Source organism: Orycteropus afer, unplaced genomic scaffold, assembly GCF_000298275.1.
Source record: "Orycteropus afer afer isolate SDZICR_OR568_19922 unplaced genomic scaffold, OryAfe1.0 scaffold00099, whole genome shotgun sequence".
In the NCBI taxonomy this organism is placed as follows: Eukaryota; Metazoa; Chordata; class Mammalia; order Tubulidentata; family Orycteropodidae; genus Orycteropus; species Orycteropus afer.
In genome coordinates this window covers 1944166-1956571 of record NW_006921686.1, presented here as the reverse complement: position 1 = coordinate 1956571, position 12406 = coordinate 1944166, and the positions used below count along the sequence as shown (strand labels likewise).

The window sequence follows — 12406 nt, the reverse complement described above, 5'->3', positions numbered from 1 at the left end:
AAAATAAAATAAAACTCAGAATACTGAAACAAAACAAAACAAAAAGATATACGAGGCACTAAGTGACAGAACTGAAGGGTAAAATGGTCGACTGAACAATAACTGTTGAAAATTTCAATACCTTCAATGATGGAAAAGAACAACTAGACAGAAGGTCAACCAAGCAACAGAAGAGGTGATCAACACTATAAAACTAACGGGAGCTACAGACCTTTATGGGACATCCCACCCAACATCAGTAGAACCCAGTCTTCTCAAGTGCACCCGGACATTCTCCAGGGCAGACCGTGGCCTAGGCCATAAAACAAGCCTCGATAAATTTATAAGGATTCAAATCATACAAAATCAGGATTGTGACCACACTGGAATTAAAAGAAGTCACGAATAGAAGGAAATCTGGAAAATTCACAAATATGTGGAAATAAAACCACCACGGTCCTAAATAACCCATGCATCAAAGAAGAAATCATAAGAGATAATAAAAAATACTTTGAGAAAATGAAAATAAAAACACAGCATACTAAAACTGAGGAGATGTAGCTGACGTATCAGTCATAAAAGGGAACAGGTCCTGATACATGCTGCCACATGAACAAAGCCAGAGAGTGAAGGAAGTCAGACAAAAAGGCCACTTCCTGTCTGATCCCATCTCTAGGAAATGTCCCAAAGAGAGAAGTCTACAAACACAGGACACACACTCAGTACTGTCAGGGGGTGGGGGGCAGGTCTGCTGATGGGGCTGGGGAGACGGGAGGATGGGGGTGGGGGGGTCTGCTGATGGGGCTGGGGGGACGGGAGGATAGGGGTTCTGTGGATGGGGCTGGGGAGACAGAAGGATGAGGGTCTGCTGATGGGGGATGGGGATATGGGAGGATGGGGGGGTCTGCTAATGGGTGTGGTGCTCCTCTTTGGAGTACTGGCATTGGCTCTTAAGCCAGTTTGTTATTTTTTTTAAAGCCACACAGAAGGGCAGAAGGGTGGTCAGGCTAAATGGCCTCCGTGTTTTCCTCCCAGCCGTACAACACTCTGGAGGCATAGTGCCTACGGCATTTCACTGCTGACCAGAAGGCTGGCAGTTCAAACCCATCAGCCACTCCTAGAAAGAAGACTGGGCAGTCTACTTCTGTAGCGGTTACTATGAGTCCAATGAACTCAACAGCACAGAGTTGTTTTTTTTTTTTAAGCGCAGAGAAGGCTGCTGGTCTAGGCCAGGCCCGGCGCCCTCAGATGACCAGGTACCCCTCCAGGTCAGAGAGCACGACAGGGGAGAGGGGACCTGGAGCGGTGGAGTTGGCGGGCGGCAGCCTCACTCACCAAGCACGGTGCTGAGGAGCTTGGTGGGACCCGCCTGCGTGGCCGGGGCGCAGAGGGTGTTGAAGTAGAGCCCCGAGCCCTCCCGGATGGGGCTGAGCATGGGGGGCGGCGTGTAGGGCAAGCACTGGAACAGGCCGTGCAGGAGCTGGTCCACCAGGAACACCGGGGACCGCAGGCAGCTCTGGTGGCGCCCGCCGGGGCCTGGCTCCCCAGATGCCGAGCGTGCGGGAGGCATGGACAGGGCCTTGGCCTGGGGACGCTTCTTCCGCTTCCTGTACTGGCAGCTGTCTCGCTCCTCCCCATCTTTGTCTGGTCCCTGGGGGAGAAGGACGTTCAGGATCCCAGGTGGTCAACAGGGCACCCACCGCTTGGCGATGGCTCCAAGGGTGAGGGGGTCTCTCTCTCTCTCTCTCTCTCTCACACACACACACACACACACACACCAAGCTGTCTGAGCCAAGAGCCCGAGGCAAGGAGGCCAAGAGCCCCCCACAGCAGAGGCAGGCCCGGGACTCTGTGCCTGGGGACATGTGCGGCTGCAGGCTGCACAGACACTCACACCCCCAGGAGAGGCCCTGACCCGGAGGATTCTGGGACCCTGAGAGGGCAGTCTCAGTTGTTACGGTGACTGGCACGTAAGAAGTGGGGGGACCAGGGATGCAGGGGAAGCAACAGTCTGACAAAATGACAACAGCTCCTGTGAGACCAACGACGAGGCTCAATCGTAGACTCAGGTGACCTTATGTCCCAGAGCCAGCGTGGGGCTCTCGGGGGAGGGCTCTTCCAGCACCAACTTAAATGACAAGTCCCACATGACCGACCCCGTGATCAAAATCTCCCCTCCTCTCTGCCAGTCTCCTCCCCCTCTTTGTCCTCCTCCTCCAGGTCTTAGCTCTGATGTCCCTTCCTGCAGGAAGCCCTCCCTGACCTCTTCAGGCTGGGTGAGATGTTCCTCTGAGTACCCCCAACTCCCCTCACTCTGGATCCTCTCTGTCTGAGGAAGGGTCTGTGTAACCCACTGAACTGGGAGCCCTGAGAAGACAGGGCCAGGATGTCACGGTTACAGGTGTGTCCCCAGCACTGCCCAGCACAGGGCCGACCACAGAGGAGACTCAGTGAGTGTTGACTGACTGAATGAATGAGTAAGCCACCTTCTGTAGCCAGGATTGTCACCAGTGTTTGGTTTGGGTTCTCCTCGCAGCTTCCTCTCTGGCACAGGGCCAGAGAGGCATCCGCACCCACCTTGGCTGAGAGCCAGGTCCTGGGGGCCACAGGGACAGACACAGGGATCACCAGAGGGGATGCTGCCGCGGTGTCGACGGGCTTCTTGGCTCCTGGAGGGCTTTGCCCATCCCCATCTGGCCTCATCCCCTGTCTTGGTGGCTTGCAAAACTCTGAGCCAAACACCTAGACACAGAAAACAATTCTTTAAGAAGAACCACAGCCGCTACCCAGGGGCCGTCCCGTCGATTCTGCCTCATGGGACCCCCGTGCGTCAGACCCGAGCTGGTCTGTCCCCACGTCATCAGACCTTTCTTCTGAGGTGTCACTGGGTGAACTCGAGCCGCCAACATCTGGGTTAGCAGCCGAGTGCGTTAGCCATCTGTGCCGCCCAGGGACTCCGAGAAACAGCAGCCAGAGAAAAGAAAGTCAGGGGCAGGAAAAGGACACGTCGGGGCGGCGACCTGGAGCAGGGCCAGCTGAACGCACGCAGCCCCTCGTGATGCTGCCTCCATCCTGAGGTGGACGACCCCGAGGCGGTCACTCCCTCCAGCTGGTCAGGAGCCCCACCCCTGAGAAGCCACTGCCTGTGTCCCCTCACCTGCTGCTCCTGCTTCCCGCACGGCGACGGCCACTGGTCGCTGTGGAAACACATGTGGCTGCTGAGGCCCTTCTCGGTGTAAAACATCTGGCTGCAGTTCTTGCAGACGTAAGTGCTCCTTGGCTCTGCCCAGTCTGCCAGGCCCCCATTCTGCTGGTTACTACGGGTAGACGCGCAGGAGGGGAGAATGGCAGGAATGGACTCTGTCTCTCATCACCGGCCTTTTGTCCTTGGGGCCTGGCCCCCTGCCAACTCTTGATGAACCCTAGACTCCAACTCTTCACAGCCTGGCCCACGATCCTCAGGACTGAAAGCACCCAGAGCCCGTTCACCGGGGCCAGCACCCGAAAGCCACCCCGGCCCTTCTGAGCGAACGGCTCCGGGCAGCCAGAGGCCTTCACTTACCATCCAGCCGCCATGTTCTCCTCCTTCACCGGGTGGGGGAGCCTGTAGATGTTTCCACCCTGAGGACAAGAGGACAGCTGAGCCACCATGCCAGAAATGAGAAGGCACCACACAGTAAAAGCAGCAAGCTCTTCGAAGACGCAGGTGCAATTCTTCCTAACTTTGGACCACGTAATGGTTTCTTAGATGACGTCAGGGCACGCACATGTGTGCGTGCACACACACACACACACAGTGGACAAACTGGACATCATCAAAACTAACAACTTTTGTGCTTCAAAGACTACCATCAAGAAAGAGAAAAGACAAGGCATGGGATGGGAGACAAATTTTGCAAATCCTAAAGGAGCCTTGGAGGTGCAGCGGCTGCTAACTGAAAGGTTGGCGGTTTGAACCCACCCAGCGGCTCCATGGGGGAAAAGCAATGTGCTTCCATGAAGGTGACACCCAGGAAAACCCTATGGGGCAGTTCTGCTTTGTCACAGGGGTCACTAAGAGTCCAAGGTCAACTTGATGGCACCAACGTATCTGATAAGGGACTTGCACTCAGATTATACAAAGAACTCTTACCAAACCAAACCCATTACCACAGAACTGACTACAACTCGTAGCGACCTCATAGGACAGAGTAGAACTGTTCCATATGGCTTCCAAGGCCGTCAATCTTTATGGAAGCAGACGGCCTCATCTTCCTCCTGCAGGGTGGCTGGTGGGTTCAGACCACTGACTTTTCAGTTAGCAGCCAAGCACTTAACCCCTGCAACACCAGGGCTCCTTAAGAACTCTTACAGCTCAGAAAAAAAGAAAAAAAGACCAAGTTTGCTGGTCTGATAGAGCCTGGTGAGACCCCTGAGACTATGGCCCCCAGCTGCCCTTCAGGTCTGGAACTGAACCCACTCCTGTGGCTTCCAGCCAAACAACAGACAGGCATATGGGGTGAACACTCACATCAGGTAGATACACTCCTTGGAGAGAACAATCGTGGGAGAACAGAAGGGCAGTGTTTGCACAGGGAGACAGCTGGGGGGCAGGAGTGCACGGGAGGGAAGGACACAGGGAAGAGATAACCACAGGGAGGAAGTGGAAAGAGAGCTGTTGCATTGTGGGGAATTGCAGTCAATGTCATGAAAGAAAATGTGTATGAAGTGCTGTATGGAAGATGAATTTGTTCTGCAAACTTTCACCCAAATCACAAACAAAATTAAAAAAAAAAAAAGTAAAGAATGCTTACAGCTCAATATAGAAAAATAAATAACCCAACTGAAAAATGGGCAAAGGGCCTAAACAAGTATTTCTCCAAGAACCTATGCAGACGGCCAACAAACACACAAAAAGATGCTCAACGTCATTAGACATCTTGGAGATGCCAATCAAAACCACAATGACATCACTTCACCCTCACCAGGATGGCAAGAGGAGTCACCACACATTTCAGCAATTCCGCTCCTACCAGCATACCCAAGAGAAATGCAAACGTGTCCTCACAAGCACTTGTGTACAAACGTTCACAGCAGCGTTATTCATAACAGCCCAAAAGTGGAACCAACTCAAAAGTCCGTCAGTGGATGAACAAGTAAACAAAACACGGTACATCTATACAATGTCTCACGCAGCCGTAAGAAGGAGCCACGTTCTGATACACGAGACCCCACGGAGGAAGCCAGAAAACAGGACGCTGAGTGAACGAAGTCAGTCCCAGGAGACCACACAGTCTGACTCCATTTATATGCAACGCCCAGGACAGGTAGGTCCCCAGAGACAGAGAGCACACCTGTGGTTGCCAGGGGCTGGGGAGACGGCAGGGAGCTAAGGGGTGTGGGGGTTTCTTTTCAAGGTGAGGCAAGGTTCTAAAATGGATTGTGGTGATGGATGCCAACTCTGCAAATGGACTACAAACAACTAAATTTACATTTAAGTGTAAACGCTATGCTACGGGAATAATGTTGGGGGCCAGTGCCGACCCACAGTGACCCCATGCAACTGAGTGGAACTGCCCGGTGTGGTTTCTAGCGTGTGATCTCTATGGCAGCAGGTCACCAGCTCTTTCCCCACAGAGCCCCTGGGTGGGTTTGAACTGCTAACCTTTCAGTTAGCAGGCAAACGTTTAGCTGCTGCACCACCAACCTCCTCTGTAAATAATCAAACTGTTTTTTTTTTTTTTTTTAATGAGAAAGTAGGTGAGGTGTGTCAGGAAGGTGCTGGACTTGGAGTCACGAGAGAACCCTGTCACTCACGGGCAGTGGCCGAACCTCTCCAAGCGCAGGACCTCAGAGCACGGTGTTTGAAGGAAGTCAGTGTGCCGAGCAGGGTCAGACACAGGGTGGGAGCCCAGAGAGACTTGTGGGATGTGTGGCTAACCATGGGAAGGTGTGTGGCTAACCATGGGAAGGTGTGTGGCCGCTTTGTGCAGGAGCAATGAAGGAGAGGGGTCCCCACCTTTAAGTTCTTTGAAGAACTGAAGGAGGAAAGTCCAAATGAAAACACAAGGCCAGCAGTAAGCAAGCAGAGAGAGAGTTTAGTGGCAACAAAATGACACTCAGTATTTCTAACAGCTCTGTAAAGTCCCCACTCTATTTTCAAGGATTGAAAAGAAAGGTGTTTTTTTTTTTACTTTGACTTTTATTTATTTATATTGTGATTTGGGTGAAAGTTTAGAGAGAAAATTCACTTTCCATACAGCAGTTCACACACACACGTTGTCTCATGACATTGACCACAATTTACCCCAATGCAACAGCCCCCCTCCCACTTCCTCTCGATAGTTACCTCTCCCTGTGTCCATCCCTCCATGCACTCCTGCCCCGAGCTGTCTCCCTGTGCATAAGCAGCCCTTTTTTCTCCCATGATTGTTCTCTCCAAGGAGTGTACCTACCTCAGGTAAATGTTCAACTCATATGCCTGTCTTTTGTTTGGCTGGAAGCCATAGGTGTGGGTTCAATTCCAGACCTGAAGGGCAGCTAGGGGCCATAGTCTCAGTGGTTCCACTAAGCTCTATCAGACCAGCAAACCTGGTCCCTTTTTTTTTTTCCCCCAAATGATTAAAAAAGGTTTTTTTAAAAACCATCATCTCTCAGCTTTCATTTTCACCTCTGTACAATTTCTTATGAGAATTAAGATGAAATAAAGTGCCTAGACAATTAATACATGCTAAACTCACCACCACTGAGTCAATTCTGACTCACAATGCCCCTAGAGGACAGAGTAGAACTACCCCACAGGGTTTCCAAGGCTGGTAGCATAGTGCCTAAGGCATCTGACTGCTAAGTAGAAGGTTGATGGTTCAAACTTACCAGCCACTCCGCAGAAGGAAGACCTGGGCATTCGTTTCTGTAAAGATCTACCTCCTAGAAAACCCAAAGGGGGTCGCTATGAGCCAGAATCAATTTGATAGCACTCGGGGGGAATCTTTACAGAAGCAAAGCCCAAAACAAACCCACTGCCATGGGGTCGATTCCGACTCATAGTGCCCCCAGAGGACAGAGTGGAACTGTACCACAGGGTTTCCAAGGTTCTGGTGGCATAGTCCCTGAGGTATTTGATTGCTAACCAGAAGCTGGCGGTTGAAACCTACCAGCCACTCCTCGATAGGATGATTAGGCAGCCTAATTCTGTAGTGATACTGCCTTGGAAACCCAAGGAGAGGTAGCTATGAGTCAGATCCAACTGGACAGCAGTGAGAATATTCATGGAGGCAAAGCCCAAACCAAACCCACTGCTGTGGAGTGTATTCTGACTCACAGCGCCCCTAGAGGATGGAGTGGAACTGCACCATAGGGTTCCCAAGGCTGAAATCTTTACTACAGAAGCAGATTGCCTCATCCTTCTCCAGGAGCCACTGTGTGTTTGAACTGCGGACCTCTTGGTTTACAGTCAAGTGCTTATCCGCTGTGCCACCAGGCCTCCTTAATAAATGCTAAAGCAACAGATGACACTGGCCTCACTCAGATGCTGGCCAGTGCCTCGCCCCAAGCGGCCAGGTACCTGGATCCTGTTGAATATGGTCAGCTTGGACTTGGCATCCCGTGAGGGCTCTGCTGGAGGCCCGGCTGATGAGAAGGAGGCCATGGCTACCTGGCTTGGAGACGCGGCACAGCACACACCCATCTTCACCTTCTCCTTCCGGAAGCTGGAGAAGCGCTGGGCCCTGGAGTTGCCCGAGTAGAGCCTGTAGCCTGCGCCCCGGGAGCAGGCCGGGCCCTTGTCGCCTCTCGTGGCCCCCGAGGCTGTGCCGTTCGGGGCCCGGGCCTGCTTCCCAGGGAGCTGGGCAGCAGGTGTCTCGTCACCCCCCGGCTGGCTCTGCCATGGGCAGGGGGAGGGGAAGATGTCCCCCAGGTCCAGCGCCCCCTTGGCAGATCGCAGCTGCTTGGCCAGAGAAGAGGCGTCTGGGTTAGCAGAAGGGTCCACGGCTGAGGACGGGAGGGACGGCGCAGTCTTCGGTCCTGCCGTGGCCTCCTGCCGCGCGATGCCGGGGGAGGCCTCGCGGGGAAAGGCGGGCGTGGACTTCCTCCTGCGGGCCGGGGAGCCCTGGGGCTCCGGGTTTCCAGGGCTGACCTGGACGGAGTCCACAGCGGGCTGCTGCGGCCAGGAGCCCGGCAGAGGCCTCAGGGCGGCCTCGGGCCCGGGGAGCTGGGCTGCGGCGAAGATGCGCTGCGACTTGGTGAGCATCTGGAAAACCTGCATCTGTTCGTGGCTCACCAGGGACTCCGGCGACTTCAGGAAGAGCGGCCGGAAGAGCGGCGTGGCCTCCGCCGAGGGCCCGCCGCCTTTCGCGGCGTCCTGGGCGCCGGGCTCCCCGGGGCTCTGCCAGGCCTGGGAGTCACCCTCGTGCTTGCTCTTCTTGGAGGCCCAGGCGGCGTCGTCCCCGCCGGCGCCTCTGGTGTCGCTCGGGGTGTCCCCGTGCGCTTTCAGGAGCGCGGCAGGGAAGGGCAGCAGGTCCGAGCCGGGCGCAGCCTCCACGCCCGGGGAGGCGCCGCTGGGCGCCGGGCCAGGCTCCGAGCCCTCCCGGGCCGGCGCCGCAGGGGGCTTGTGCACGACCAGCACGTTGTTCCCTTTACCCTTGGGGCAGCCCGGCAGGTTGCGCAGCCACTGGAAGTTGTGGCCAGGCGGCTGGGAGCCGGCGGGGCCGGTCTGGCCGCGGAACAGAGGCAGGCGGGCCGGCCGGGGCCCGGCGTCAGGCCAGGCCTCCAGGGTGGCCGGCGGCGGGAGGACAGACAGCTCCGACTCGGGGGCGTCGGGGACCCCGTTCTCACCCGCCCCCGGGAGGACGCCCGTGAATCCGTCAGCTCCAGTAGTCTCCTTGAGCGGGGGGCGCGGCTCCGTGGCACCCTCAGCGTCCGCGGCCGCATGCGGGGCGTTGGCCGGGGCGCAGGCGGAGGAGCCCGACGCAGCCGGGCAGGCGCCGGTCGACCCCCGGGCCTCGGGGTCCGAGGGCGCCGCGGGCATCTTCTGCTGCACGAGGCTGCTGACGATGCACCTCAGCAGGTCCCGGCTGGGCAGCAGGGAGCCGGGGGACCTGGCTTCCGGGGGCACCAGGGCGCGCAGGCCGCCGGGCGCCGGCTGGCCGGCCGCCTCGTGGGCGTGGGGCGAGTCCCCGCAGGGCTCCTCCTCCAGGGGGGCCTCCTTCAGGGCGCACACGCCGTGCTGGACCTCGTAGTGGCGGCGCAGGGAGCGGTAGTCACAGTAGCTCTTGCTGCAGCCTTGCTCGACGCACACGAACGGCTTCGTCTTCTGGTGGGTGAGCATGTGCCCTGTCCTGCGGGCAGAGACAGGGGGACGGCTCAGCGGCGCCTCGCCGGCCGGGCCACCACAAGGCCCCGCGCGGATCCCCGGTGCACAACCAGCACCGGGGCCGCTGGGAAAGACGGCCAAGCGGCCTGCCACGGGCCTCGCTGTCTGCCAGGGAGCTCCCCTTGAAACAGACCTCTTTGTGTTAAAAAATCAACGGAAGCCAGGCCAGAGTTCACCCGGGGGGGGGGGGGTCCCAAGGAATCCTGGTCCCAGAGCTGTCCCCATGCAGGACTTCAGCTCCGGTGGCAAAGAAGATTGTTTTGTAAACACCATTTGCTCTTAGGAGGTTCCCAATGCACGTTAGCAACAAGAGAATCCACGAGGGAGGGAAGCACCTGTTTAACACGCGGGCCCACAGAAGGGCTTTTGCAAGCAGCTCCTATCACTTCCCTCAGAACTAGAGTTCTGCAGGTTCAAACTAACAAGCCAAACCCACTGCCACCTAGTCCACTGCGGCTAGTGGCGACCACTATGTTACCGCAAGGAAATGCTAATTGAGGAATTATCCTTCCTTCAGCAAGTGAGCCTAAATCTTACTGTGGGACGGCTACATAAGGAGACAGCTACTCTGACCCCCACACCAGAGAAGCCAATTTACAGATGTCCAACCAACCCACCAGGAGCTCTGGTGCTGCAGTGTTTAAGGTATTCTCCTACTAACCAAAAGGTCGGTGGTTGGAACCCACCAGCTGCTCCAGGAGAGAAAGATGAGGCAGTCTGCTGAGGTAATGATTCACAGCCTTGGAAACCCTGTAGGGCAATTCCACTCTGTCCTCTAGGGGCGCTGTGAGGCAGAATCCACTCCATGGCAGTGGGTTTGGTTTGGGCTTTGCCTCTGTGAAGATTGACAGCCTTGGAGACCCTGTAGTGCAGTTCCACTCTGTCCTCTAGGGGCGCTGTGAGTCAGAATGGACTCCACGGCGGTGGGTGTGGTTTGGGCTCTGCTTCCATGAAGACTGACAGCCTTGGAGACCCTGTGGTGCAGTTCCACTCTGTCCTCTAGGGGGGCTGTGGGTCAGAATCCCCTCCAGGCACTGGGTGTGGTTTGGGCTTTGCTTCCATGAAGACTGACAGCCTTGGAGACCCTGTGGTGCAGTTCCACTCTGTCCTCTAGGGGGGCTGTGAGCCAGAATAGACTCCCCGGCAGTGGTTTGGTTTGGGCTTTGCCTCTGTAAAGATGGACAGCCTTGGAGACCCTGTGGGTGCAGTTCCACTCTGTCCTCTAGGGGCGCTGTGAGAATCTACTTCACAACAGTGGGTTTGGTTTGGGCTCTGCTTCCATGAAGACTGACAGCCTTGGAAACCCTCTGGGGGTCACTATGAGTTGCAATCAACTTGATAGCAGTGGATTTAATCGTTAAAAACTTTTTAGAAAACAGCCAAATGTATGTAGAATTTTGGCAAATACAAATACAAGCTGCATCGTATTTACACACACATGCTGTTGTTGTTGGGTGCTGGAGAGTCAATTCTGACTCACAGTGACCCTACGTGACAGAGCAGAATTACCCCAGAGGCTCCTTGGCTGTCATTCTTATGGAAGCAGGTTGCCCGGTTTTTCTCCCGTGGAGCCACTGGGTGGGTTCAAACCACCAACCTTTCAGTCAGCAGCTGAGTGCTTAATCGCCGAGCCAACAGGGCTCCTTTGGTACTTGACATTAATAACCTAACTGTAAGTGACTGAGTACCTCACCTGCCTGGGTTCCTACCAGTCATGAGGGAAGCAACAGAGAGGAACTGGTGTTGCTGGCAGTTACCGCCAAGCTGTCTCTGACTGACAGCGACCCCATGTGTGTGCAGAGATCTGCTGTAAAGGCTTTTCAAGGCTGTGACCTTTGGGAGCAGAGAGCCAGGCCTCCTGAGGTGCCTTTGGGTGGGTTTGAGCTACCAACCTTTCGGTTGCTTAACCTCTCAGCGCTCAACCGTCCGCACCACCCAGGGACTCCAGAGAAGGATTCAGGAGAGCTAAGTTCTAGTCAACAAGCTCCAGCCCCAACTCTCCTACCAGCCAGCGACAGGAGCAAACCCCTCCTTCCCCTGGGGTGGGGGGGGCAGGACAAAATGAGGAAGGGCCAGTAGCAGCTCTGGGCGATGGACAGGTACACTGTGGAAACGCAGGGGCTGTCACCTCCCACGTTCAAGTCTCGCTTTGAAGAAACCTGTCTTCCCTTCCCTCCCCTCACTGAACATAAGGCTTACCGTCTCTGAGACGGCAAGAACAGCGGGAACGTTTGCACCAAACTCTTACAATAGGCTTCCTTTTAAAAACCGAGAGTTAAAAAAAAAAAAAAGAGGCTTAAAAAAAGAAAAGCGGGTTGGTTGATGCTCTTGAAACAAAGAGCACCTCCGAACTTTTGGGTCCGTGTTTTCTCATGTCACCCAGACACATCTCCCTCACAGAGCGTTGATCTGTTCCCCCAGGTCCCTGCCAAACCAAAAAACAAGCCTGCCACAGTCAGTTCTGTCTCTCAGTGACCCTATAGGAGCTCTAGGGGCACAATGCCTAAGGCACTTGCCTGCTAAGCAGAAGGCTGGCAGTTCAAACCCACCAGCCACTCCTTGGAAGGAAGACTGGGCAATCTACTTCCGTAGAGATACCGCCTCAGAAACCCAAGGAGAGGCTGCTGAGTCGGATTCCACACGACAGCAGTGAGTTTGGTTTTTTTTTTTTTTTGGTTTTAGTGACCCTATAGGGCAGAGCAGAACTGCCCCACAGCGTTTCCAAGGCTGAAGTCTTTACGGAAGCAGATGGCCTCGTCTTTCTCCCATGAGCAGCAGGTGGGTTTGAACCGCTGACCTTTCAGTTAGCAGCCGAGCACTTTAACCACCGCTCCACCAAAGCTCCCTTGACCCCCATCAGGGGCGGGGAACATTTCTCTGTAACATTAATCAAACTCCCTTCCTGCCTCAGGTGGCTCTGGGAGCAGGCCAGTGTATCTGCAGATCACAGGAGCAGTGTCCCCCCTGGTGTGAACCTGAGGTCCAACCTGCCCACGGAGCACTGGCCGCGTGAGGGGCCCCAGTGCGCTCCTAAGCACAGGCGACACACCTCTGGGGGATAAGGAAACGGGAAGAGCC

General features: G+C 55.5%; 1 protein-coding gene across 1 annotated transcript in view; it reads right to left on the bottom strand.

Annotated features, from left to right (window-relative positions):
• ZNF541 (zinc finger protein 541) overlaps window positions 1-12406 on the bottom strand; it is a 54146-nt gene that overhangs the window by 35604 nt on the left and 6136 nt on the right. The window contains exons 2-6 of the mRNA XM_007943037.1: window positions 7523-9392; window positions 3542-3600; window positions 3137-3296; window positions 2557-2721; window positions 1315-1630 (exon numbers count right to left, since the gene is read on the bottom strand). Coding sequence (XP_007941228.1) covers window positions 1315-1630; window positions 2557-2721; window positions 3137-3296; window positions 3542-3600; window positions 7523-9392 — 2570 coding nt within the window. The remainder of the gene's footprint in view (window positions 1-1314; window positions 1631-2556; window positions 2722-3136; window positions 3297-3541; window positions 3601-7522; window positions 9393-12406) is intronic.